Source organism: Bidens hawaiensis, unplaced genomic scaffold (assembly GCF_021521415.1).
Source record: "Bidens hawaiensis isolate Kalapana, Puna unplaced genomic scaffold, B.hawaiensis_p1.1 tig00015117_1, whole genome shotgun sequence".
Lineage (NCBI taxonomy): Eukaryota > Viridiplantae > Streptophyta > Magnoliopsida > Asterales > Asteraceae > Bidens > Bidens hawaiensis.
The window spans coordinates 121,075-145,452 of record NW_027492339.1 but is presented as its reverse complement, the minus strand read 5'-3'; the positions used below and the strand labels follow the sequence as shown (position 1 = coordinate 145,452).

Here is a 24,378-nt window from a genome sequence, read left to right as displayed (position 1 = left end):
CATGTGTTGTTGACAAACTTTGTTTTCTACGCATATGCAGGTTGCTTTGTATTGAAGATTGAAGTTGGACACTTAGACAAGACCTTAGGATATAAACAAGATAATTATTATTTGAGCTTACATTCATGTATTTAAATTGTTTGTTACATTTGGATATTGTGTGTATTCTTTGAATAAAATAATTAATTAGATATTGTCATTTATATTCGTGATAGTATCTTCGAGCTATGAGCAATCGGATCACGCCCCGACATTTCCGCCTTAGGTTGGGGTGTGACACTTGCGACACAAATTATTCACTTTACGAAAATATTGTGCGATCAGGAGATCTCCTTGGGAAACCGTCATCAACTCATCTTCGACTAGTTACAATCGAACATTGTTCTTCTTCGTGAATAAGGTCTCTAGCAAAACCCATGCTTGATTTGGGTATTCAAGATCTTGAATATGATCAAGAACATCATCATCAACCGTTGTCTTGATGATAAACATAGACTGGCCTGCTTTCACATGCCACTTTCCGATAACACCGTTCATATTGTTTGCGGGTTGTCTCGTCTCGGTACCGTTCTTTACCTACCAAAGATATTGGCCTTGAAGATACGACTTGATGCATGTCGACCATTGCTTATAATTGCTTTGATTCAGTTTCTTGATTCCTCCTACCATCTGTAATTCTATGATTGTATCGTATTCGTTAATTTTCAATCAAGAACTTTCAAGACTTGCTGCTGATCGGAAACACGAGCCTAGATCGTTAGGCTCTAATACCACTTGTTAAACCTTAGACTAGTGAATCAAGAACACCAAACATGATATTGCATAAAACATTTATGCGACTCTTTTTATTAATAATAAGCAAAAACGGAATTCATGCTACTAACTACAAATAAAACTTTTGATGGTTTAAATAACACCCACAATTCTAATCATACTCAAACTACGAAACATAATCAAACTATACTTCTACTTTATTTAATAATAAATAAAAGATAACTTTGGCACTAAGTTACTCAACTTGGTCCATGAACTTTATATCTCCACCAATCCGCCCCTTGAGATCTTCCGTACTACCCTTATACTTTTCGTATTAACCATTCGGGTCCTTAAGTTGGTATTGCACAAAGTTTTACGGTAATGACATCTTTTATTTTGATTAAAGAAAGTAAAATTACCAAGTATATTCATACTAACTACTAAAGTAATGTAGCCTAGCTACATCCAAGTTTGTGAAAATCTATGTTTCTTACTAAGCGGTCTATTCCTATGGTATACAAGGTGCATATTTATGATGTGTAAATTAGTTATTTTAAAAAAAAGTAAATGTTGTGAATTTAAAATAAAAAATGTATTTTACTATATGTGTATACCAAAGAATGTGAATTAGTAAAATTTAAAATTGTTCAATTGTAAGGTTGGAGAGCGGGTAATACATACTCACAAGTACCCCAAGTGAAGCTCGGACTCGTTTAGGCTTGCGAGCCGGCTTGTTGCTTTGGTTGTCGTAGACAAGGATAATACAACTGTATTATGGAGTGTTCATGTTCATATGATTTGGCAACATAATATCAACGGGTGGTGGTGGTGTTCCCGCAGAACTTGGGGTACTTGTGAGTATGTATTACCTGCTCTCCAACCTTACAATTGAACAATTTTAAATTTTACTAATTCACATTCTTTGGTATACACATATAGTAAAATAAATTTTTTATTTCAAATTCAAAACATTTATTTATTTTTTTAAATAACTAATTCACACATCATAAATATGCACCTTGTATACCATAGGAATAGACCGCTCAGTAAGAAACATACATTTTCACAAACTTGGATGAAGCTAGGCTACATTACTTTAGTAGTTAGTATGAAACATATACTTGGTAATTTTACTTTCTTTAATCAAAATAAAAGATGTCATTACCGTAAAACTTGGTGCAATACCAACTTGAAGGACCCGAATGGTTAATATGAAAAGTATAAAGGTAGTACGGAAGATCTCAAAGGACGGATTGGTGGAGATATAAAGTTCATGAACCAAGTTGAATAACTTAGTACCAAAGTTATCTTTTATTTATTATTAAATAAAGTAGAAGTATAGTTTGATTATGTTTCCTAGTTTGAGTATAATTAGAATTGTGGATGTTATATAAACCATCAAAAGTTTTATTTGTAGTTAGTAGTATGAATTCCGTTTTTGCTTATTGTTAATAAAAAGAGTCGCATAAATGTTTTATGCAATATCATGTTTGGTGTTCTTGATTCACTTGTCTAAGGTTTAACAAGTGGTATCAGAGCCTAACGATCTAGGCTCGTCTTTCCGATCGACAGCAAGTCTTGAAAGTTCTTGATTGAAAATTAACGAATACGATACAATGGTAGAATTACAGATGGTAGGAGGAATCAAGAAACTGAATCAAAGCAATTATAAGCAATGGTCAACAATACAGTTGTGTTATCCTTGTCTACGACAACCAAAGCAACAAGCCGGCTTGCAAGCCTAAACGAGTCCAAGCTTCACTTGTCCAGCTCAAGCCGGCTCGCAAGCCTAAACGAGCATATCATTTTATATAAATAATTATGAATATAGAATATTTTTAATAAATAGAAACAAGCCGAGCCCGAGTCAAACTCGAGCTTGAAAAACTACTAACGAGACAAGCTCTAACTCGAGCTCCGTGTATGTTAAATGAGCCGAGCAAGCCTAGTCGACCCCGACCTCGGCTCGGATCGCTTGCACCCCTAACCAGGACTGTGCAACAAGACTGGCCCGTTTGCAATTTTTATGCACTACCTCCTGCCGGTTGCTCAATACTACTTGGATCATATTAGTTATGGTCAACCTCAAGGCATAATCTGTTGCACTCTCCAACAACCACAAGACCACAACCTGCTGCTGAGTGCTGAACATTCGAAATACTCCAGGCAACCACCGACCCATTATGTTTTTTTTTATATTTCTTTGGTTTATGCTTTAATAGTCTTTTATACATTATCATTTTTATTATTCACTATATGGATATAACCTTTGAAATTTTGTATCTTATGAACTAAAAAGCTACACATAAACCTTTGAATTCATAATTAACAAATAACAAACTATTTGACATTAACAAAGAGCATTCAAAACTTGTCGATTTCTCTAACATTCTTTAACTACATAATTAATTCAAGTGCTACAAGAGAAACATATCCATCCTTCCTTAGATGGTTATTAAACCCTAAATATGCCAAATCAAAACAAAGTGTGTGAAATTAAATTAGGAATACCTAATAAGAAGGGTTGAAAAGAGCATTGAGAAGCAAGGGCATCGAAGTATTACGTTGATCAACGGCAGGTTATAGTTGGTTAGTGGAAAAAGGAACGACGCTTATAACCTAATAAAGATATGGTGAGGGCTAGATAGTAATTCTAACTATATTGCGTTTGATCAAGTTTCCTTTCTCTTTGATTCTTCCCGATTTGGAAGGAATAGAAACATCATCAATTTTCATTCTCATTCTTTTCCTTTCTCTCCTATTTCCTTCCACAAAAAACTCACTCTAGAACACACTTTAAATCCTGATTCCTCTCACTTTCTTTTCTTTTCTCCAAAAGTTGGCTCAGGAACAGTGTTAAGTAAGCACTTCACATAGAATGCCACGTAAATGTCATGTCATTATTTCCTATTATATCATGGCACCTGACCCATTTACCTATTATAGCCCATGACTTGTAAGGCTTTATAAAATTTTGAAAAATAAATTATTGTGCGATACGAGTTTCGAACCGAAGACCTCATGTTTTAAACCAAATGAGCTTACCAACCCTACTAAAGTGGTAATTATATTAGAATTTTTAACTTAACATATATAAATGTAATTTCTTTTCAAGTATAAAACTAGGGGTGTGCAAAATACGGGCTGGACCGAAAAAACCGAGAACCCGGACCGAAAAAGACTGAAACCCGGACCCGAAATATTACCTTCGGTTCTTTATTGGGTAGTATATTTTTCCACTTTCGGTTTCGGGTCGTGTATCGGCCTTAGGAACAAAAAAACCGAGTTTACCTGTAACACCCACAAAATTTTGGTTTAAATTTGACAAATTTATAAAGTTAAAGGACTAAAAGTATTTAGGAAATAAGTAATGGAAAAATAAGATAAAGAAATGAAGGCATTTTTATGCTAAGGAAAACAAGTATGGAAACTCCATCCCACATGGAAAGTAGGAAAGAAATGGAAGCACTTTATAAGGAAGGAGTTTTGCTTGATAATGTTCTTGTGTAACTAACCACTCTTACTAGTCCTAACGGAGGGTGCGAAACACCCGATGCGCACACGCACGGACTCGGACTCGGGCGATGGGCGTAATGTGGCGTTTTGATGGCGCACTTTGCACTTGGCACGCTCGCATCGCCGCGAGCTGCATAAGGGCCGCTATAGTATTTTTGAGCTATGATCAAGATGTGACAAGCTACCAAAGACCAGGGACTGAAAATGAAACTTTAGCATCTTCGCGATACGCGAAGACGACAAGAAAGGCAACTTCGCGATACGCGAAGATGCAGGACACGTCACGGGACACGTGGCAAACCGGAGTGACACGTGGTGACACGTGGCAAGCCTACGCGATGACTCACCTAAGCTAGTGCACCTTCGCGATACGCGAAGCAGCTTCGCGATACGCGAAGATGCACAGATTCAGGCTATAAATAGGCAGCTATGGGGATGAAGTCTCCATCACATCACACACACTTTACCTCGGTTTTCGTGCCAAAATCCCGTCATTCCCGATACGCTCGTTGTCTAGAATTACGTGCAAGTAGGAGTGTTGCCCACGTGAAGTTTAAGCATTTCATAGATAAGCCATACAAGGTAGGGGTTCTGCCCGATTATTTTATTATATATGGCTTAGACCCTAGTCAAGGGTATAGTCTATACCTTGATCAGATAATAAGTGAAATGTAACTTTCATAAGATAAAGTTATAAATAAAATATTGTTCTTTATTATAAAGATATTTCTTATGAATGAAGAAATGGGATATATATATATATATATATACACGTTTCTTCATGATGAAGAAACGTAGTATATAAATGTTTTATAAATGAAATGAATATCAAGGTAAAGGTTATGCAAATAGACTTAAGGTCTATAGCTAGATTGTATATCTAGTTATTTATAAAATATTATTCTCGTACTATAGGTCCGAGATAAAGAGCAAGCATTTATCAGTGAGATACATTGATATCATAAAAGGTGAATACGTCCAAACCTTTTTATAGTGTGAAATGTTTTATGACGTGAATACGTCTATGTACTGTATATTTTGAAAAGATATTTACTCTTTAAAACTATGGACTGTTATCCATATGTAAAAGAGTTATGGAAATATTTGCATGAGGATTGATTCAAATCCTCTAAAACGTTTTGATACAAGGTAGTACTAAACACTCAGGCTAAATACACATGTGTCTGGATCCATACATAAATGTTTTGTAGTGGGCACACTACAAACATACTGACCATGAGGCAAGTGACTGTCTCTAGGGCGAGTGAAGTCTGATTACGTGGTCTATTGGTATTTTTAGTTCCACTGAGATGGGAGAGGCCCACTGAGTCGTTAAATGCTATTGGTGTTGTGTCATAACGAAGATGATTTGTATATGATTATGTATGATGAATTATGAAAACCTTTTTGTTGAGTCAGCGTTATTCACCAGCACATAGCTGACGTATTTTCCCCACATTTCAGGGAAACAGTAAATGTTAGAACAGGCAAGCAAGACAAATTAGAAGATTGGGGACATAGCCATTAGAGGTGATCTGATGGCTCAGATATTTTATTTAAAATATTGTGAAGAATCATATTTTAAAATGACAGGTATTTGAAATACCGAAACGGGTATTAAATTCCCAAAATTTCAATATAATGATATTTTACTTAAAAGACTTCCGCTAAAAGAATATAACTCTGATATATTTACAAAGCAGGTACCAACTATTGGTCATACGCCTAGACCATAAGTCGAGGTATGACATTACCCGAACCGACCCGAGTTCGCCATGAATGTAGTATAGAAGGATGATGAGAACAGGAAGAAGATGAAGCATACTTGGAGAAGAAAAGGAGTTGGATACTTGGATGTGAAAAAGATTTGGACGTGAAAATGATTGTGAAGGTTTAAATGGGCGTCAATTTAGAAGTTAAATTTAGTTTATTGTGCCACTTTCTCCTTTACTTTATAATATTATATAAAGTACTTATTTTATAATATGTTTTAATCCTTGCTGTCAGTACACATCTTCCTCAAACTTCATTTTGAGTTTTATTTTCCAAAGCAAATCCTATCCCTACCATTACAGTACAACCACACTGCCTCCATGAAGTCTCCATGAAACCTCCATTAAAACAGTCCACTTTGGCCACTGTTAGCCGATTTCCTCCTTTAATCTCGTTGCAACAGGTGACAACGACTTCAATTTAATGACATACAACATGAACTAGATCTGATTACTACCCAAATTGAGTATCTGATTGAGATTTTGGCGAACCAAATCGGTTTCGGTCTTCACATCTTACCCGAGTTCTAATAACCGACACATAACCGAGACCGATTGTTTCCTACAGGTCCAGTCTTCCGTTTCTTGTTTTTAAGATTTTCGGGTTTTTGGTCCAGGTCGGGTATTGCTCGGTCCGGGTCGGGTTTAACGAAATGCACACCCCTGTATAAAACCAAATTCTACTTAATTGTTAACATTTCTATAATTCATAATATTACATTGTCTTCCCATGTATTTTTAACACAACCATTTAAAATTGTTCTATCGTTTATCTTTTCATTTTAAAGTATAATATATTTTTATTTATTTTCTTTTACAACCAAACTTTAGTCTTTGTAAATTTACTTTTTAAATCTATGACAACATTTTATAGTAAATATCATCTTTATACATATAATATTTAATATAAAAATATCAGTATGAATATTTTATTTTTAAAATAAATCTAACACAAACGCTTTATTTTCAACATAAAATCATAGTACATAATATATCAAAAAACTTATTAAAAAAGTCATAATTAAAATTAATATATGATATAACTGAATTTAAATATTACATATAATGATTTTTTATTTTTATTATATTTTCACCCGTGTGAAACACGGGCTCTAATCTAATAATTTAATAAAGAAAAATTAACACTTTATTATCGAAACTACTTTTCATCCGCATAAAAGATCATAGGTAACAAGCATGCCTAACCATAAAATATTTTTCTTAACGGCATTATGTGATTTTGTTTAATTATTTACGTGCACTTAAATCTAAGGCAATTCTTGTTCAAAAACTGGAATAACTTATAATAAATTAATAAGACTATGATATCTATCAATGATCGAACTAATCACTTTGACTTCTATAAACAAATGGGTGTGATTGAGACGTGGCCGAAGCGTAGTTGTAAGCATGCGAGGTAGGTAAGAACAATGGGAAGAAAGAACCACACGTATGAATGTGTGATTTATATATAATAATACTTTGATTAGCAAATAATAAAATCTTACGACGAGTATAAAGACTCAATAGAAACTCATTTATTAATGCAAAATGTAAATAGTAATAAGTTACTGTGTTCATATTAATTACAGAAGTTTTCATGGCTTCCATGGTGGTGGAGGTGGTGGAGCTGGCGGAAACAACGGTGGAATTGCCGAAAACATAGAGTTCTTGTCGACACCGCCATCACCAGCGGTCGCAGTGAGCGACACAAGTGCAACAACCAAACCAGCGTTACCGGCTAAGGTGGGTTCGGTGTAGCTGTAATTGGCACGCACGTCTTTAAACTTATCAAATCTGTCTGGACCGCCGACCATAGCACCCGTGATGTTGTGCGGGTTAGGTTTACCCGAAGACAACCATTGAAACCCGCCTTGGCATGAGTATTTGATATTGTTGGTTGGTATTGATGCACCTCGATGGTGAGCGTGTCTTGGAAATTTTTTGCCGTGTCCCACCACATAGCTCATTTTCATAGGATTATTTCCCAATATGTAGTCCATCTACAAACATATATAACATAAGTTAAGGAGTTAATTAGACATTTATACATATTCAAGTTTTTAGAACACATGAATTATAGATATTAAAGTTTTAAACCTGGGAAGTGGCAAAGTCCCGGAGTGTTTTAGTCGGAATAAACGTCGCGCCACAATACCAACCAGGAAGATTCGCAGTGTCTAAATAATCCGCATAAAGCGAAGCCAAAAACACTGCATTAACGACATATTGTAGATTTTGTGGTTGGCCTTGGCTGAGATCGATTAGTCCCCCTACAAAGACATTACATGTTTCATGACTCACCTTCGAGATTCAAGGTATGTACGCTAATTATGAAAAATTTGTTATACGAGCACATGGTGAGTGAGCTGGCATTGTGATAGCTACGCAACAAGTCCAGTTATACGAGAAATAGGTACCTTGAGTCCAGTTAAAGACGTTGTATTGTGGAAGGTACGAGCACATGGTGAGTGAGCTGGCATTGTGATAGCTACGCAACAAGTCCTCGTAAGGGAACCCGGGGTTCAAGAACAAGCGCATTCTTGTTAACAAGAGCATCGCAGCAGGCGACTTGTTATCCCAACTGAGAACCCGTGTACTTGGGTTATTAGACAGAGCTCTCGCATGTCTGGGTAGTCCTTCGTTCGTAGCTAACCATAGGTAACTAGTGTTACCAGTGGCGTAGTACATCCATGCACGACCCCACATGTACTCATCATAGTACCCGGTGGAGTTATAGTAGGGTACTATGAAAAGATTGCCTCTAGAGTATGGGCTACGCTTGCCACTATCTCTGGCAAATGTCCATACTGTAGAGGCACCTTTCACAAGCTTCTTAGAATATGCAACATCGTCTTTAAAGAAAATGGACGCTGCCGCAAATGCCGCTGCCATTTCTGCGGCCAGATCAGCGCCAGACGTAATTAATTGTGAAGTCCGCTTGTAGTCCATGTCTTCGGGTCGTTCCCAACACGTGTGATCATCTGGTGTGGTTGAACCGTTTTGAGATCCACCCACCTGGCCATACATGTGGTCGATTACAGTAGCCGAAGAGTTGAAGGTTCGAAGCAAGTAATCGGTTCCCCATTTGATAAGTTCTCGAGTGTGATCATACTCTTTGATGGACTTGTACTTGTGCTCATACTCGATCACACTCCAACTCAACATTGTCATGGCGAATGACATGGGGAAATTGAACTTGGTATTGTCACCGGCATCGTAGTATCCCCCGATTAAACCCCCTTTGATATCTGTTGCATCGGATCCGTCTTGAAGCCCTGAATCCCCTCTCCATTTGATCCCGTTGTTCTTTGGTAACTTTCCGGCTGCAAAATTTGTCTAATATTAGATTGTCGACTAAAATATGCAACAAGCTTATAACATAAATTGATTTGGCTCCACAGTTTACTCACTCTTTTTCTTAACTTATAATTAGAGGATTATTAATTATCCCCGAGATTGCACTTATGGAATGTTAGAAACGAGTACGTTTTCGAAAACAAGCCGATGAAGATTTTTAAAGTGCTTGGAGGCATAAAGGTTTTGAATTTCTAGTGGATTAGAAATAGGGTGAGATGCATCAATCTAGATTGGGATAGATAGAAATTATTGGTTATGTAACTCGTTTCCAGCTTTGTTCTTGATGCCGGCCATTGCTACCGTCTTGATAGGAAATGATTTTAGTTTAGTTTAAAGGAAGTTTTTGTTCAAAAAAACAAATAAACATCTTTATAATAAGGTTTAGTTTTATATTTCTTTTTGGATTCTTTTAAATTTGAATAATATACAACGTAGTAATTAACATACATGATTTGAAAACTATATATTTGAATTTATTACATGTAAACTATTAGTAAAAAAAGTAAGATGTTAATTAGCTACAAGTGACATGTTCCATTAATTATATTAACATTAATATATAACATCTTAATATTGTTTCTTAAAAAATTTCAGATCCACCAGTTCATCTATACGAAAATTGAAATATTCAAAGCATGAGTTCAACACGTTACACGTAGAAAATACAGGGCCGGCCCAACGATTTTGGTGGCCCAAAACGAATTCTAAACCGAGGCCTTTTCGTGAAAAATAATTAATAATTTTGTTAAAAATCTAACAAGTTGAAACATGGATCAATATTGGACAATGACCCGGGTTTGAGAGGGGAGGTCTTGGTTCAAGTTCTACAGACGATCGACAAGACTTAAAAAGAAATTCGCGTTTAAAAAAATTAATAATAAAATCCACAAAATATGGTCCTATTTTTTCACTAAACAAAACATGAATTTTATTAGCATTCTAAATGATCACCGTGGAATGTTGATAAATATTCCTTTACCATAAAAACTATAAATAAATATGAAAAAGAACCCAGTAAATACTATGAATAAAGATGTTGATCTTTAAAGCTTAAAAAGTTATTAATGATGAATTATGAAAAACGTCATGTAACATATATATGCACTACTCATATCAATAGTACTAGGCAAGGACTGAACAAAAAAGAGATGAATACTTATAATTTGAGGTCCTAAAAAAGTTGTGGCCCCAAGCTAGTGTTTGGGTTGGTAAAACATAAGGGCCGGCACTGAGAAAATATTATGAAGCATGGAAGTCAAATATGTTGAAAACCAAGATATATAGTTCAAGAAACGTACATTTCTGGGCGTTGAAGAACAATAAAGCCTTATGCAGTGCCTCCGTGTACTGATCCGGTGGCGGAGGCCGCGATTTTTGCTTCGGCAACGACTTTGCAATAATGATCGGAACTCCGATCACCAGAAAAGCAGCCAAGATTACGATCACCGTCCATTTGACTACTTTCCTCTTCACAACTATGCACCCGGGGTGTTTGGTACAGAGAAAAAAAATGAGAAGAAATGGAAATGGAAATAGGAGAGAAATGGAATTGGAAAGAAATGGAAATAGGTGGAGAATTGAAAATCATTTCCTTTGTTTGGTAGAATAGAGAAAAGAAGTGAAAATCATTCTCCTTCTCTCAACCTAACTCTTCCAGCTGCCACCAACTCCACCTTCTCCTCTCTCTCTCCGGCGACCGTTCTTCCTCCTCTATCTTCTTCTAATCCACCACGGCCACCAACCACTAAAACCACAGCTGCCACCAACCACTCCGCCGCGATTTAGGGTTGCTAGTTGCGAACGGACGGACGCCGGTCGGAGTAGGACGCGACGGAGTAGGGTTCCGCCAGTCGGAGTAGGACACGAACGGATGTTTTTGCCTACATCATCGCCGGAGTTGCTAGTTGCAACGCGACGGAGTAGGGTTCCGCCGTGCCGGACATCATCGCCGGTCGGAGCAATGGAAATAATACCATACACACTTTTTGCCTACACCGAGAAGACAGATGAGTAGAGCAGAGAAGCGATGGTGGCTCACAGAGAATTCCATTTCTCTTCAAAATTGAGAGAATTGGATTTCTCAATTTTTTGCCTACACCCAATTCCCAGAGAAATCCAATTCTCCCCCCAATTCTCTACCTAATTCTCCCAAACAATGGAAATCCAATTCTCCACCCTCTTTTCTCTCTACCAAACACCCCCTAAGTCTACATACCTGGTTTTGCTCTTCTTTCTGGAAGCATCATCTGGATTCAATAGCCAACTTTGTTGAGTCTCATCCAAGACTCCACTATGTTGGCTTTGAAGGTTGTATAATGATGCTCTATCAGTGTCATTGTTAATCCTTCTGTGTTGATCTTCATGATCATCATTTGCAATTTCTAATGAGCCTCCCCAGTGATTTGATGCATACATTCTCTATATTATTTGAAAAGATTTTGAGAGAACGAGAGTTTAATTCACCTATGGGCATTCAAAACGATGGAATTCCGTCAACGATTGGTCATTGGAAATATAACTTTTGTCATTAATTTTTCCGCTGGTGATATCATTTGTTTAGTAGTTATTTATAGTACTTATATCACTGACAAAGACTAGATAAACATGTATTAGTAGAAGCTAATGATCAACTTCATGGCATTGCCAATAGAAAGAACATACACATGCTACAAATGAAAATCACGCAAAAAAAAAAAAGATCGATGTATCGATCACTAATCGTGTTTGATCAAATCAAACATTATTGATCGAGAACCCTGGATCGTAAATGATCGATGTGGATCAAAAGAACATTGGTATTGAGGTGCCTTACCTTAACTAAATGAATTGAAAGAAGAGAGATCTACATCTTGAATGCCATGGAGTCCCTCTTGAATAACACACATGAATCCTTTTTGTGTTTGATGAAGTATTACTTGGGGTTATATTAATAGTCTTTTATCATGCCGTGTTGACTTTTAGAAGGTTGACATGTATTAAACTTTATTTATATTATTTTATTAATTATTTTATTATTATTTTGTGATTTAATGAGGAGATGAAAGCTGGATTTTAATAAAAGAAGCATGTTTGAAGCACGCACTTGAATAGAATTGTTTAAATGACAACGACAGTTTAGCAACTAGGGTAGTTAAAGCCTTACATCTTTTCGTTTTTTTTTTCTTTCTTTGAAAGGTAAACTTCATTAAGAACCCTCAAAAGGGTCAAAACGAAACAAAAACAATTACAACATATTACACAAGATTAAATTTACATCAATCTCACAAAGAGACTGATAAAGAATTGGACCTATAGAAAACCAACGAAAACTAGAAGCCTTGATGTCTTCTAGTATTTTTCTCGGTTTTACTTCTACGTTTAAGAAGTGTACCTCATTCCTAGCTAGTATTTCAAATGCACCAATATAAGATAATCAAGATGCCATGGATGTGTCCTTGTGATCTTCCTTCGGACCCACTTGGTTAAATTCAAAGATATCCGGACCATATGAAAAATGGGATTAACCTTGCACCAATCACTAACAAATTACCAAACTACCGAGGCGACGTAGTGAAAATGTGGTATGTGGTCTCCCTATCATCATTACAAAGGACACAAGAGGGAACTCATGCGAATATTTCTCACTGAAAGGGCTGCCAAAGCCGGGAGCCTATCCAACTCCGCTCGCCAACTGGAAATATTGCATTTACTAGGAACTCATTTGCACCATTTGAAGTTGTACACACCCAAAGATGCGTTCGATCTGAGCTTAATTTCTAGCCGATTTAATCAAGAAAGATTCCCCCCCCAACCCACTTGTCAAGAGAACCCATGGCCTGAACTTGACCAAGCAGGAGAAAACGTTGCTGCCACTCGTGAACCTCCATGGGTGAGGATGGGATACGATACCATTTCAGGTTCCAAGTCATGCAATTATTGAGCCAAGTATAACAGTATACACCCAAACGTTTCTTCTTCTTTTCCAACCTAAACAGGTTAGGAAACATGACCCGAAGAGGGTCTCTTTGTTGGGTTTCAATGGTGATCAGTTAAAATTTTGTTTATTAAATCCGGTTAAATAAACGTGACAAATAATAATTAATCATATTAATTAATAGTTATACGCAATGGAATATATAATTAATCAGAACCGAAACTAAACCTGACCGGATCCGGTTACATAGAATACAAGTACGAGTTAAAACATTAAATATATAATTATAAACTAATAATATGTTTAAGTTTACCACAGTTAATAATTAACCGGTTGAGACACGAATGCTAACGACCAACGGTGGCGCTGCACGACAGCAACGTCAGCGGTGGTGTAGTGCGGATAGTGGCTGTAGACCCCGGCCGGATTCAATCGACGGCAGCAGGGGGCGACGGTTGGCGGCGGTGGCTCCGGCAGGCTGCGGCAGTGGCTGGACAGCGCCGGTGGTCGGGCAACGGCGGTGGTGCAGGTTGGCCGACGATGGGGTGAAGGAAGAAAGGAGATGAACTTGTTGATTAGCTTAGTGTTAAGGTTATGTCAATAACATCATGTATTTATATAACCTTTAATTAGGTTTAACTAATCTAGTTAGTTATAAACCCAATGGGCCAACAAGTCAACCTCTTGCTCTAAAGCCCGTTCCATGTAATTATATCTTGTTAAAGTGTCTAAACCAGTTAACTAACTTAAGCGGGCTAATGTTCGTTACCTCACGGTGTAACTCTCACGGGTCATAACCTGGTTGGCCGTATTGACTTACCCGAACCGGTCCATAATTCCAACCGGCTTCAATCCCTAGTGCGATGCACGACGGAAACGTCAGCGGTGGTGTAGTGCGGATAGCGGCTGTAGACCCCGATCGGCTTCAATCGACGGCGACAGGGGGCGACGGCTGGCGGCAGTGGCTCCGGCAAGCTGTGGCAGTGGATGGACTGCGCCGATGGTCGGGCAGCGGTGGTGGTGCAGGTTGGCCGGTGATATAACGTTTATTATTCGTTAATCCCGTGTATATTTTATTTAATATTTTATTAGTTTTGGTCGGTTTCTCGTAAGATTTGTATACTACTAACTTAGTTTTGTGTTTTAGGTTTCGAATTATAATTCCGGTGAAAAGAGGGCGAAAAACGAGCAAAAACAAGCCAAACCGGAGAACCGACGCGTCAGGAAACGAACCGGACCGAACCAGGAAGTGAACCGGACCAGCAAAACGAACCAGACCCCCCCCCCCCCCCGAGGCCGGTGCGCCGCGCGACGGGGGAGGGGAGGCCCGCCGCGCAGCGCGGCGTGGTATGGCGGTGTCCAGACTTCCAGAATCTTCGTTTCATAACCGTCTTAACCTATTTTTGGACCCCTGTTGGCTATATAAAGACCCCTAAACTCACCCCTAAACCCCTTAATCTTCCATCCGAATTTGGTGAGTTCCGAGGCAACCGAGATGAGTTTCCGGTAGCTTTGGAGTCGAAGAATCAGCTGGTGTTGCGCATATTGGTTGAAGACGAAGAACACGGGTTCTATCTGTTATTTCTTCCGTTTTCATTATTTTATCACCATGAATTCTTACTTGTTTGTTTCGTTTAATTTTAAGATGCCAGGCTAAACGTTATAGACTGCCTAGGCTTATGATGAACTTATCTTGACGTTTTGATTTGATTTGGGATTATTTACATTATGGTTTTTATGATTTAGTAAAAGATTGTCTATAATTAATTCATGCGTATGGATGCTTAGGATTGTTTGATGAGTTTTATTCCATAGTTTTCCTTGATTATTGTTTGTCATATGATAGGATTACTATTAGGTTAATTACTTTGTGTTCTTGATTATTTTATGATTTGATTTCGCGATAAGATCATAGGAATAATATTGTTAAATAAACCTAAGTGTGCTGCTAATCTGAAATCTGTAAAGTGCTAGATTATTGATAAGTCTTTACTATTTAATCTTGCTAGATTTAGTTCTTCGTAAGGAGTCCGTTTGGGGTTGATTATTTATTATTGTTTATCAAATCAATTAAGTATAGTAAATTGCCTTTGATTTCCGCGCTGTAACGTAGGATTTCGTATAAAGGAACTAAATTATAAACAATTGGGTGACCGTAAGCGAACTTGATTTTTAATACTAGTGTGCGTTAAAACTTGTTAGAAATCCATAGGTTTTCTCTTGAGAAGGGTCAGGGGTACTATTCGGGTTTTCTTTTAAGTGTCTATTTTACGATCCCAGTCCATAACTAAATATTTTCCCAAATCAAGTCATTACTGAAATTTGAGGAAGTCTAGCCTAGGTAGTTTTCTCATCATCATCGTATTTTAATAACAAACTTTGTTTTCGTTTAAATTACTTGTTTTCTTAATTAGTTTTTAATTATAGTATTAAATTAGTATTTTAAATAAAAATCCCCCAAACAAATATAAATAATAAGTCATGTCTTGTAGGCGAGTCTAATTAGCTAATAAACGTAATTTAAAGAGTCTCATGGGTTCGATATCGGACTTACTTAACTTTACTAGAGTCGATCGGTTCACTTGCCGGTTAGTAGTTTAGTTGAGTTTTAGAGAGTCTAGAGTATTACTTAGTGTTTATTTTTAGTTAATTTAGTTAATAAATATTAAACTACTTCAAGCACATTAGCCGGCGATGGGGTGGTGGAGGAAGAAAGGAGATAGACTTGTTGATTAGCTTAGGGTTAAGGTTATGTCAATAACATCATGTATTTATATAACCTTTAATTAGGTTTAACTAATCTAGTTAGTTATAAACCCAATGGGCCAATAAATCCACCTCTTGCTCCAAAGCCCGTTCCATGTAACTATATCTCATTAAAGTGTCTAACCCGGTTAACTAACTTAAGCGGGTTAATGTTCGTTACCTCACGGTGTAACTCTCACGGGTGGTCATAACCCGGTTGGCCGTATTGACTTACCCGAACCGGTCCATAATTCCAACACTCTTGACACCCACGGATCAAGCCAGAACTATAACCCATGACCATAACCAAATATAGCTCGAAAGAGGAACGCTGTCTAATTATAACTTCAAGATTAACCTCCCGATATTATTCCAAGTTTCCGCTTGAGACTTCTTTAAGATAACCTAGAATTGTGGAAAGCCGATATCCCAATTCCCCACAAACTATGCTCCTCGTTTTTAACTGTCACGCCAATTTAGTGAGTAATGCCTTGTTTATATAGTAACGCTTTCCCTAGGACCTGGTGAATCTTTTTATCCCCCCTCTCCAAAGGAATATTTTACGAATGAATTCCAAGTCTTTTAAAGCTTTGATAGGAATATTACATTTGTTGATTAGTAAGTTTTGAGTTGTTTGTTGTTTATCAAGTAATTGATTAGGACTGTCTGGAACAAAGGTTTTACTATTTATACAATTCAGGTAATTTATTTTATCTATGATTTGACACAAATGTCATGATAGTTTACGGTAAAATTAATGGTGAATTGTGGATAAAGTATAGCATTCAGAACAGCTCCTCTATAATATTCTGAAAGAAATCTTTAAATTTTTTAGAGGGTTATAAGAGCATTCTCATTCAACTCACTATCTCCAAATCAAAAATTACACTAAAACTTACTTCATTTTCTCTTTCTATTTCAATTAAATAATACTTTTTATACTTTTTATCATTAACTTTTCTATTTCCTTCACTCACATTCAAAATATATTAAAAAATCATAGGGGATGAACAGTAACTTTTCAAATATACAGAAAAATCACTATTTTTTTAAAATATAAAAACTTTTTACTCACAACACCCTGAATCACTCTCTAAATTATAAAAACACCCCTCACATAATATGAGGGGTTGGATGAGAATGCTCTAAGGGGTTGCGAGTGAAGGAGATAAAACATTTTTAAAAGATGAGTAAATTTGGAGAAGCACCGTTCATCCTTTATTTATTTTTTAATATATTTGATAGTGATTGCGAGTGAATGAGAGATAAAATGTAATGATAAAGATGTAAAAAAGTATTCTTTAATTTTATATACGAGAGAAAATGTAGTGATTTTTAGTGTAATTATAAAGATAGAGATAGAAGAGTTGCTGGAAATGCTTTAATGCATACCAACGTACGGTGAATTCAAATGTATTTAAATATTATATATTAAAAATTATGACAAAATAAAACACAATATTGTTTTATAAAAAACGTAAATGACTTAGCACATTTTGCAACACCAACGAATTACAAACGAAGAATGCAAACAGTAACACAAACGAAAAATCAGTGCTTTCATAACGCACGGCACAAGTAATGTTTGTATATATTTCTTCAATGGACGCATTCAAATTTGTTAGTCTTTCTTTTCAAGGTATTTGCCTATCCGGACGCCATTAAACTTTTCGGTTTGTTAGATAGGTACTTAATTAAATAAATATTAACAGCATGATTCGTAAAAGAGCAAATTATATTTTAAGCTATAAAATATGTTTTTGTTAGTAGTCTTCACATTATACTTTAACTAGTATATTTTGCCCGGCGCGGGTTGGTAAAACCTGAGCATTAATTGTTGATCCCAGGCTGTTAAGGAAGCGAGTCTACACAAATTCGGTCGGTTTCTGTCACGTTCGTTACATAACCAGAACTAAGTCAAAAATATACAAAAACAAGACTGGCATTCGGTCGTTTTTTCGTTAGTCTGTTACAGTACCGGAACTAAAACAAAACGCAGTGAGTCTATGCAAGTTCGCTCAGTATCTGCCACGTTCAATACAGCGCTGAAATTAAAACAAAAACAAAGTTAACGTTTGTTACGATACCGGAACTAAAAAAAGTGAAGTGGCCTAATGGAGGGCTGCCACTTGGCCCAATCATATCTTTGTTGCACCAAAGTTCATTTTATACATATAATGATAATAATGCTAACATATAAACAAATAAAATATTTAGAACAACGTTTATTTAATCGGTAAAACTGAGCACCGGGAATGCCTAAGTTTGCAGCAGTGAGTCGGTAAAACCCGAGCATTGTCGGTCCGTGTGTCACATCGGTAGTCGACACGAATTTCTTTGGTTTCAGTTATGCTCATTACGGTACCATATAAACAACGTTGGTAAAACCTAAGTGTTAAAACCCAAAATATAAATTCGTCGATTTAAAATATATAAAGATTAACATATAAAAATATAAAATATTTAAAATGGTGTTCATTCGATGAGTAAAGCCCGAACGTTGGTGAAACCCGAGCATTGTCGGTCTCGGGTGTTGCAATGATCAGTGGGTAAAACCCAAGCGTTGTCGATTTCAAGCGTTGAAGCAATGAGTTGACGCAAATTCAGTTGATTTCGACTACGTTAGATATCACATTAAAAGTAAAATATAGAAATATGAAAAAACAAAATTTGATGTGGCCCAATTATTGGCCGTCACGTGGCCCAATCGGTGCCTTTACGACACCAACAATTGTAATTGTTATACAGTAATAATTGTCTCGGCATCTTTAAGAAATAAATATCAACTGAACGTTTACACTAGCATATATTTTTATAAATATTTATTAGTTTTATAGAAAGTATAAATAATGCATATTTCATTATCAGTTACACTGCAAAAAAGATTCTTTAAACTATTTATACGAAATTTAGAATGTTGGCTTAAGACCTAAGAAGTATAATATATATTATAGAGAGGGCAAGTAATTTCAATTTTGATGCAAGTATGAAAAACGATATGGAAGGATATCGCATTTGTCTGTTCGTGGTGACGGATAAAGGGGTAGGCCAGTTCTACACCCACTTCACAAGGATACTTCATCATATGTTTTTTAATTCATGAGTTCGATATTTGATTTTATTTTTGAATCCCCCCAGTCTATTCATTATCTACAGGTAATTATTAACGATGCTTCGTCAGTGAAAACACGTTGTTGATGGCAGTTTATAATATATTGACGAAACAAGCACCTTTGACAATTTGTCAATGACGTGGCCATCGGTGATTCGTTAGTGAACAGGTTGCTGTTGTGCATCATTAGTTATTTGTTTGTGTGTATTATGTTGGTGATCCGTCAGTGAAATGACCTTTAGCAATTTGTTGATAATATTCGTTGTTGATCTATCAATGAAGTCTTCTTCATGCACATCGAGTTTTCCTATACAATTTAACTGATAAATTAGTGATGGTCGGTATCTTCACCAAAGGTCTAATGATGGTCGGTATTTTCAATGACAGATTAGCGACGAGGAAAATAATTTGGCGGAAATTTTGTACATGTATATCTACAACCTGACTTATTAACGAACGTCCGAAAGTCGTTTATAATACCAAAAAAATACTCTATTTGGAACATAACATCGCTTTTAATAAAGTTTATATTAGAATGTTGAGAGAGAAAAGTTACTCGCTGAAGTTGACCCGTGCGTTACAATCTGAACTATCAAAGCACGTGCAAAAGTCATTTATTATAGCAAAAAAAAGTTCTTTATTCTAAATGCAACTCCGTTTTTGATAAAGTTTAAATCAGAATACTAAGAAACAAAATAAATATTGTTGAAGTTATGTAGTGTGCTGCATCAAGAACTTTATACATGTATATTTCCAATTTTACTATCAAAGCACATGAATATGTTTTATGATACCAAAAAAAGTACTTTATTTTGAATACATCTTCGTTTTCAATCAAATTTATAACATATATTAAAAAAGAAAAACAATACATAGTTGTGTGTTTTGAATTCTTTTAAAAGAATATGATTAAATGAGTTAAAAATGCATATTATTGATATTATAAAGGGTGACTATGATTTGGGAAACTATATGACGGATAGGCCATCAATAATCGATACCAGATATATGTTCGGGAATCAACTTGAAAAAAGTCTATTAGAAGGGGCATCAATTAGTGTTGGAACTTAGTCGTTTGAATAACGGTCATCTGACCAAGTTATATTGTCACGTTTTATTCCTGTCTATTTTCTTTGAATTAGTCGAGTTTGTTTGAGTTTGTTAGCTGGTTTTGTGGCTAAGTAGTAGGTTGAACTTTTCTTTGTTTACGTTGCTTGTAAACCTATTTAAAGGCATTTGCTTTTCAATAAAGATCATCAGAAATTCGTGAGATTTTGTGATAGCACTTGAGTTCTTTCAAGTGGTATCAGAGCGAAAATTCCTGAGTGATTAAGAAAGCTAATCGGTGTTAAATGGGATCTGAAGGGAGCTCGACACAAGGCCTGATCATTCCCAAGTTCAATGGGGATTATGATCATTGGAAGTTGGTTATGGAGAACCTTCTTCGATCAAAGGAGTATTGGCCAGCCATTGAGAATGGCTACACCGAGCCAAAAGCAGGAGTACAACAAACGCCGACTCAAGCTAAGCGACTGGAAGAGATGAAGCTCATAGATCTGAAGGCTCTCAATTACTTGTTCTATTCAATTGATAAGAACATTCTCAAGACGATTACTGTAACACCCCGGCTTAAGCGGAAACGCCCGAGTGTGACGTACAGAATGCTCAAACACACGTGACACTATTAAGTGACCATAATAACATTAATTCATTTAATAAGTCAAGTAACACAAGTTCGAAAGTAACAATACAAGTTCAAACCAAAACATAACCATCACAATAGTTCTTTTATTGAAATACCCTAAGTAATCTAAGTGTCTTCAATACTTCAACCTCTAATCACGGTACCTGTAACATATGTATAAAATATGGTCAACTATAAATATAGTTGGTGAGTTTCCACAGTTTAAATACGTACATAAAAACCATACAATTCATAGACATAAACGAGCAAGTCCTTTCCAGTTGGTACAACCAACGTACTTGGATAATCGCGCAAGTAAGGTCCTTTCCAATTGGTAACAACCAACGTACTTGGATAATGAGGCCCTTTTCCACTCGGTACAAATGGACCAGAGTGCAAAGGGGGGCGTATGATCATACTTAATGAGGCTTCCCAATCGTGCAAGTAATACAAGTAACACACAAGTCCATATACGAATTGTAGTTTTGTAATAGAAGAAACAATGCTTGAATTTTTCATAAGGATACATATGCAACCCCAAAACATTAAAAAATTAAAAAGGGGTGGTGAAAAACTCACCTTATGAATAAGGTAATAAAAGAAGCTCGAAAACGTTGAAGAATGCAACAACCGAACACGTCACGAAAGCCGAAGCATGTGATCAATAACTAAAATAGATAAAAATAAGACTCAATCGATAACCTTTATTGAATATTTCGTGTTATTTTATATTCTTCAATTATAATGTTAACATTTAAGTTTTAAGGGAAATTTGGTTATTAATATGGTTTAAGTATTTTAATCGGCGAGAAAACGAAGTTTATATGTCCAAAAAGCTTGAACTAATGGTTATAAGTTATAATTATAATTATTACGTTGACTAAACGATTTCTAGGAATTTAAAGCTTATCTTACGTTTATTAAACGACTTTTAGTTACGGTTTACGAAAACGAAAAACTCGGTTTTTAAGTGTGAAATGGTGAGGTATATTTTATAGTTAATTTACATAATTTTTATTTAATTTAAAAAGGTTTTTATAAATTTATTTTGATTTTTAATGATTAAAAAGGATTTATTAATTAGGTGAAAAATTAAATAAAAGGAATATGGCTGACCCGGGTTTTGAACCCGGGTCTTGAGGTTTACATGTGCAGTGTGTAACCAGTTGAGCTAGCGTGAACATTCGTTTATGCTTGGTTTCCCTTTTTTAAATATAATAACAGTTTCTAATAATTTTGGTTAAATAATAACATGTTATATAAAAAGAAGGAAGGCATGCGTGACCCGGGTTTCGAACCCGGGTCTCTTGTTTGTTATCCTAACATGTAAACCAGTTGATCTAAAGAGCAATTCAGATTATACTTGAAAATATTATATATATAATAATGAAAATTCATCTTCTTCCTTTATCAAGAACATAAACCCTAAATTTTACAATCGATTAATCTGTTCAAGGTTTAGGGAAATTAGTTTAGGGTTTTTAATCATTGATGTTACAACAGTACAAAGCATATAACAATTACCTTAATATGTTTTGATTTGGCCGAAACCCAGTTGCCGGAAAAGAATTTATAAGAATGCACAATTACAGATTACTCAGTGTATTAGAGGGGGATTGAGAGGAATGAGCGAGTTGTAATGAAGCTTGGGCATCTATTTATACTATGGGGTGGAGCGTATACGCGATATTTGCATTAATGGTGAATCCGTGATTTCCGGCGACGATTACGGGGTGTTTTACGGCAAGGAATCACAATTAATTAGTCGGTTAATGCTTTAGGTCAACGGAGAAACACGTTTATATAAATATTTGGTTAAAAAAATAACTTTGGGTGGTGTTTGGGTCACCTCCGCGGCCGCTTCCGGCGGCCGGAGGGTGGCCGGAAAAACGGGGTGGGGGAGGGGCCGGGTAGGGTTTTTTTTAATATAAATTGAATTAAAAATGTTACACTATTAGTCCCTGAAGTTTAAAGAACCTTTAAATGATAATATAAATATCTTTTAAGTTAAATAAAGTTTTCAAGTTTACATTTTTAACCCTAAACTTTATAATTAAATTAAATAGTTTTCGGTTTTACGCGTTTAACCCGTACGGCTTGATTACTTAAGGCTCGGGAATTTATAAATACTTGAATGACAACGAACATCGAATAATGAATATTGAATGTCGAGAATCACTTTATTAAAATATTTACTACATCGAAACGACCCAACGGGTCGGGTTTACAAATACGAAAACGAATCAAAAAAACCGACGAATGTCACAATTACACAGAAGAATACTGCTAAGCAGTTGTGGGATTCCATGAAGGTGAAGTATCAAGGTAACAACAGGGTCAAAAAAGCACAGTTGCAGAGATTAAGAAGAGAGTTCGAAACCCTTGAGATGAAGGCTGGAGAAATAGTGACAGATTACTTTGGTAGAATTATAACAACGGTTAACAGTATGAGGAGCAGTGGAAAAGGCATGTCAGATGTCAAGATAGTGGAGAAGGTACTTCGTACTCTGACCGAAAACTTTAATTTTATTGTCTGCTCTATTGAAGAATCCAAGGATTTGGATACTATCTCGGTTGATGAGTTGCAAAGCTCTTTGCTTGTCCATAAGAAAAAGTTGTTAAGAAAGGTAACTGAAGAGCAAGCCCTGAAAGTAGATGATGCCAGTACCGGACGAGGTAGAGGCATGCCCGGTCGAGGAAGAGGTCGGGGTCGAGGTGAGTTTGATAAGTCCACTGTAGAGTGCTATAAATGCCATCAAACAGGGCATTTTCAATACGAATGTCCAAAATGGGATAAGGCTGTTAACTATGCAGAGTTCGATGATAATGAAGAGCTGGTTCTTATGGCTGCTGTGGAAGAAGAAGTTGTTGAAGGAAACTGGTTTCTCGATTTTGCATGTTCAAACCACATGACTAGGAATCGAAACTGGTTTGTGCATTTGGATGAACTATTGCTCGAACAGTCAAGCTTGGGAATGATGTTCCATTGGAAGTGAAAGGAATCGGTGATATTCGTTTGGAGGTAAATGGCATTATTCAAGTTGTAACTCAAGTTTATTTTGTTCCAGCCCTCACCTCAAATCTCATAAGTATTGGTCAACTTCAAGAGAAGATGGTTAAAGTTGACATTCAAAAAGGAGAGTGCAAGGTATATCATCCTCAAAAGGGTATGATTATTAATACTAGAATGAGCAAAAATAGAATGTTCGTTGTTCGGGGTAAGATGAAGCCATTTGACACGCATTGCCTACAAGTAAGCAATGATAATAATACAAGCATTTGGCACCGGAGGTTCACACATGTCAATCACAAAGCCATACGAACCATGCAATACAAGAGAATAGTAAGGGGGCTGCCTCAAGTATGTGGGAAAACTGGTGTTGTGCTACATGTAATATTGGCAAGCAACAACGTGAAGCAATTCCAAGATCAAGTCACTGGCGGTCAACAGAGAAGCTCCGGCTAATTCATACTGATTTATGTGGGCCAATCAAACCCACTTCTCTAAGCGGCAAGAGGT

At 36.3% G+C, this 24,378-nt stretch overlaps 1 protein-coding gene across 1 annotated transcript; it reads right to left on the bottom strand.

Moving 5' to 3' along the window:
- Window positions 1-7,602: 7,602 nt before the first annotated feature.
- Window positions 7,603-11,819, bottom strand: LOC143548413 (endoglucanase 12-like). The gene is made up of 5 exons (XM_077039592.1): window positions 11,607-11,819; window positions 10,703-10,889; window positions 8,465-9,370; window positions 8,145-8,317; window positions 7,603-8,047 (listed from the first exon to the last, which is right to left on the bottom strand). Exons 1-5 carry the CDS (start codon window positions 11,817-11,819, stop codon window positions 7,643-7,645), a joined length of 1,884 nt encoding a protein of 627 aa, XP_076895707.1. The 3' UTR covers window positions 7,603-7,642.
- Window positions 11,820-24,378: the final 12,559 nt, after the last annotated feature.